General features: G+C 36.0%; 1 protein-coding gene across 1 annotated transcript; it reads left to right on the top strand.

The window, feature by feature from the left end:
• The first annotated feature begins 4,269 nt into the window (after nucleotides 1-4,269).
• LOC121492158 (olfactory receptor 6C1-like) lies at nucleotides 4,270-5,208 on the top strand. Its single transcript, XM_041757487.1, has one exon. It carries the CDS (start codon nucleotides 4,270-4,272, stop codon nucleotides 5,206-5,208), a length of 939 nt encoding a protein of 312 aa, XP_041613421.1.
• The last annotated feature ends 461 nt before the right edge of the window (nucleotides 5,209-5,669 follow it).

Raw genomic sequence — 5,669 nt, 5'->3', positions numbered from 1 at the left:
TTCCTGTCTCTTTGGACACTGTCCCCTAAGCTTCCTTTTCAAATTCATTACTAATGTGTATGATGTTTTATATTCCTTGGTGTTTTGTATGTAGTCCTGTTCTGGCAATTTTGATTCACTGAATTATTCCCTGCGAGCCAGCAGCAAAGAGAATAGATAAAACATGTGGCTCATGCTACATTTTATTTATGCAGAAACCATACCACATTGTTTAAAACACCTTCTGATATTTTTCTTCTTCATATAATTGCTCCTTTCTCATGCTCTGTACACAAAGAAATATATTCCCTCTAGATAAAATGGAAATTTTAAGGAAAAAACCTTAACATAGAAAGAAAAGGGGTTCACCGAGAGGAATTATGTCCAGAACACTGCTTTCCCTGCAGTACAACAGTAGCAACTGCTCTTATGTTTTCTATTACAGCCATTCTATTTGTTAGTGATCCTGTATGAAAATTACAGGTAAGGGCAGCCCCGGTGGCACAGCGGTTTAGCTCCGTTCTGCAGCCCAGGGCGTGATCCTGGAGACCCTGGATCTCTGCATGGAGCCTGCTTCTCCCTCTGCCTGTGTCTCTGCCTATCTCTCTCTCTCTCTCTCTCTCTCTCTGCATCTCTATGAATAAATAAATTTTAAAAAAATCTTAAAAAAAAGAAAATTACCGGTAAGTCAGAAATATAGGAGGCAATGGAGTCTCCCAAACCTTATCATTGTTTCATTGCTTATCAGCTCAATTTTTAATTAGATTAAATAGGGTATATTGGAGTTCTATTTTGCCACTGAATATAGATAGTAGTATATTTTGTTTTATTACATCATTTTTTTATTCTCTGTTAAGTGAAAAGCAGGAAATTTCCATTTCTGTGCCTGTGTTTCTAACTGAATATAGGCTAGGTAGTACTTTCTTTTAGAGAATAGACTAACTGTAGGTAATTCTTGGCTACATTGAACACTTATTACTTATATGAATATATCTAAGGTACAAAACCAAACTGACTCCAGTGCTTCATTTGGGAATAAAGATAAAGTTCCATAGTTGTGTCATAAAGACTGAATGAGATAGAATATACAAATCTTTAGTATGTCATTGGGAAAAATAATGCCTTTGCTTAATCACAGTAACCATGAATATTCTGCCCCAAATTGTAAATCAGTTCACACTAAAGGAAAATAAGGTAAAAAAAAAAAACAGCTCTTCAGAAAGCATAGTAAGTGCCACATGGTTTATATAGCACTTTCATTTATACCATTTCAATTAATTCCCAAAATGCCCTTGAATTTCACATTCATGGTAAACAGAGAAGACTGATGCTTAAGAAAATTAAGGACCATTCAAAGTCACAAATCTACTAAGTGGCCCATTTGTATTTTTAACCCATATTTCTCTAACCACAGAGCCTATATACTTTCTGTGATAGCAATCTACCATAGAGTGTCATAAATAAGAAACTGATAGCATCACTTATATTCAGGTTACATGCTTCACTTTTTTCCTTGATTACAGATGACTAAAGAACTGAAACTTGGAGGGTAGGAATTGATAATTGCCATAAACTGCTAGAGATACAATCCTTCCAGTCACTTGGTAGGTTCTCAGAGGAGTCTTTGCTTCACTCAGGGAAAGAGAAGCTGCTAAAGAAAACCTGTGTCATGGCCCAAAGTTCAGAAAGATTGAGCAGTTCCAAGTAAATTTAGAGTAATTATGAAGCCAAACAAGATTTTACCCACAATACTGAATTTAAAAAACTTTCCTTCCCTCTAATGTATTATCCTAAACGCTGAACAACTATTTAAAGTAAAAATGAGTGGGAAATATCAGAAAGGGAGACAGAACATGAGAGACCCTTAACTCTGGGAAATGAACTAGGGGTGGTGGAAGGGGAGGTGGGCGGGGGATGGAGGTGACTGGGTGATGGGCACTGAGGGGGGCACTTGATGGGATGAGCACTGGGTGTTATTCTATTTATTGGCAAATTGAACACCAATAAAAATATAAATAAAAAAATAATAAAATAAAGTAGAAACAGTGAGGTCATCAATAAAGGACATTGCTTGGAAGATATGATGTGTAAAGTCCCCCTAATGATCTTTAATGAGGTTTAACTGAAGAAGAATGAAATTAGTAAACATAGAAAGAGTTGAAACAATTAGACTCTACTAAGAGACAGGTCCATCCAGAGCACCCAAGACATTAACAACAACAGCAAAATGCACCAGAAATAAATGCAGTCAGTCTAAGGCTCTCATATCAGTGTCTTAAAAGAACATCCTTTGGTGTTTCAAACTTAATGTATCCTTTTATACAGAGTCACTTTCTCATCTTGGGCATCAAGAAGTCATCAGTATCTAGTTTATCTGAACAGTCGTTGTTAATACTAACCTGATGGTAACAATTTTAAAGGGGCATGACGTGGGGTAATTTCAGAAGGAAAACTTGAAGGTACTTTGTGGCTATCTTATTTGACAAATATGAAGTATTATTGCTAGCTGTCATTTTGAATAGTTCAAAGGGTCTGTCTCAGGAGTTCTTAGAAGTAGTTCTTGATTTTGATGAAATGATTGGCAGATAATTTAAGTTTAACCTAAACCATGTTCTTCCAGTGGGAAATATGGATCTACATTCATAAATAAAAAGATGAGCTAAATGTTAGAGATACCTTTCATACTCTGAATGAATACTTCCTTGGATGGCTTCAGGCTTTAGGAATCATGTGCACTTCATTAAACATTGAGGTTTTCTTTTCTCCTCAAAGGCTGCTGAATGAATGAATGAATGAATGAATAACACACACCAGGTTTAGTTGATGTTGGTAAGTGAATACAGTCCATTGATTGTCAATACATCCATTGATTGTCTTTACATAAATAGGATAGTATACTTCCTCTGAGTCAGTGATATTGCATCATCTCTTGGTAGACTCTTTAAGCCAATTTTTGCTGATACTCGAAAATTAGACTTTAAGTACTCCTTTTCAGTGATGCTCACATGAACTTTCTATATATATTAATACCTTTCTGCACAGCTTTTCATTCTTTCCCTCAAAGGTTTAAAGAGTGTCAGTCAAGTTATTATTTTTCAGAAGCTATTAAAATTGATTGGAAACTTAAGAGAAATAAAGAATATGCAAAAAAGTTGAAATAAGGTTAAAAATGCAGTGCATTGACACATTATTACCTATGGAAGAGTAATAATATACCATTGTTTTAAAAAAAGTTTTATTTAAATTCCTGCTTGTTAACACAGTATTAGTTTCAGTTGTACAACATAGTGGCTCAACACTTGGATACAATGCCTGATACTCATCACAGATGCCCTCCTTCATGCCCATCTCTTGTTTTCCCCATCCCCTCTCACCTTCCTCAGGTTTTTATTAGTTTATTCTCTATAGTTAAGTGTATGTTTCTTGGTTTGCTTCTCTCATTCCCCCAACCCTTTGCCAGTTTGTTTGGTTTCTTAAAATCCATATGAATGCAATTGTATGCTATTTGTCTTTCTCTGACTGACTTATTTCAGTTAGCATAATTATTTTTAGGTTGTAAATGGCATCGTTTCATCCTTTCTGATAATGGAGTGATAATATACCTTTTTAAACCAGGTTCTCCAAAGCCAGTAGAAGCCAGGAAATTTAATGCAGAAATTTCAATTTTGGGATTGAAATAAAATATTGTTTATTTGATAAGAATGCATTTTGAAGCTCCTAGATGTTATGAAGAACCAGTACTTCCTAGGAAAAGCAAACCCCGATAAAGAAAGAGAATTATTATTGAGCAGAAGTAAAGTTAATTAAAAAAATGAAATATAAGGAATTTAATGAAACTTAAATTTAATGAAATTTAATAGACACAACCTAGGAACTGTGCAGCCAGGAATTCAGCATTCCATAGAGAATTTTGCCTGATTGGCATTTGTGATGCAACTATAAACTCACTCAACATCACTTCAATAAATAAAGAAAAGTGTTTCTTTTAAGCCTCCTATGACTTCCAGGCACAGGACTGTGTTGCAATGCCTTTAAAGATCACAATCTGCTGTCACTTGCACACATACACAATGTAGTGGAGTAGTTCCCAGGGGATTTCAGCACAGATGTATGATGGGCTGGGAAAAATCCATTGAAGATTCATAAAATTTTCCCTCTACATAAAATGACACACCAATTCAGCCAGATTCTGGCTCTACACTTAGACCTTTGTTAATTAACTCTTCGAGTTTATTCCTTGTGTTTTCTTCTAGAAGTCTGGCAGGAGAACCACAAATAAGCAACTGAAAAATGAGAAACCACACAGAACTAACAGACTTTATCCTCCTGGGATTGTCAGATGACCCACAGCTTCAGGAGGTGATCTTTGTCTTTCTGCTCATCACCTACATTCTCAGCATCACTGGGAATCTGACCATTATCACCCTCACCCTGCTGGATTCCCACCTCCAGACCCCCATGTATTTCTTCCTCAGAAACTTCTCCTTACTCGAGATTTCATTCACAACTGTGAGCATACCCAAGTTCCTGGGCACCCTGATTACAGGAGATAAAACTGTTTCCTTTAATGATTGTATGGCTCAGTTATTTTTTTTCATTCTGTTGGGAGTCACTGAATTTTACCTGCTGGCTGCCATGTCCTATGACCGATATATTGCCATCTGCAAACCTCTGCATTACATGACCATCATGAATCCAAGAGTCTGCATACTCCTTGTCTTTGCTTCTTGGTCGGCTTCATTCTTAATCATATTCCCATCACTCATGCTATTCATACAGCTTGATTATTGTAAGTCCAATGTTATAGACCATTTTACCTGTGACTATTTCCCCTTACTACATCTTTCTTGTTCAGACACTAGATTCTTAGAGATAGTGGGTTTTTCCTGTGCTGTTTTTACGTTAATGTTCACATTGGTGATAATAATTCTGTCCTACATATATATCCTCAGAACAATTTTGAGGATTCCTTCTACTAGTCAGAGGACAAAGGCCTTTTCCACCTGTTCTTCCCACATGATTGTCATCTCTATCTCCTATGGCAGCTGCATTTTCATGTATATTAACCCAGCAGCAAAAGACAGAGTGTCTCTGAGCAAGGGAGTTGCTGTGCTAAACACCTCGGTAGCCCCCATGCTGAACCCCTTTATTTACAGCCTAAGGAACCAGCAAGTCAAGCGAGCCTTCCTGGACAAGGCAAGGAAGATTGTATTTTTCTCAAGCAAATGAAAAAAGTGCTGTCATAAATTAGAGGCATAATGAAGAACAAGTAAACAAAAAACAGAGTTCTAAGTCTAACAATGTCCCTGTAGCCTCACTAGAGTTCCATTTCATTGCTTATATTTCTATTGCTAGCAGTTTGCTGAGGATATTTGAATTCATAGATATTTTTTCCCTTTAAATTCCAATTCCTTTTCATTGCATTTCCCTTCCTTTAAACTAGTCTTTCCACTCTATAACTATGAGGTTGGCCTCATTTCCCTCTTCTAAATATCTTTAAATTCCACTTTTTTCACAGTAATGCTTAGAAAATCAAAGAAAGACAAAAACACCACAAGATCAATGAGTTAAAACTGTTTTATAATTTCACAAGGAAACACTCTTTCATGGAATTCAGAAAATATTGTCATGTTTAACATTATTATTTATTTACCATACAAAGACTATAAATATAACTTAGTCTTACTGGA

This window comes from Vulpes lagopus, chromosome 5, assembly GCF_018345385.1.
Source record: "Vulpes lagopus strain Blue_001 chromosome 5, ASM1834538v1, whole genome shotgun sequence".
NCBI lineage: Eukaryota > Metazoa > Chordata > Mammalia > Carnivora > Canidae > Vulpes > Vulpes lagopus.
The sequence above is the reverse complement of the archived record's forward strand: the minus strand, read 5'-3'. Positions and strand labels throughout refer to the sequence as shown.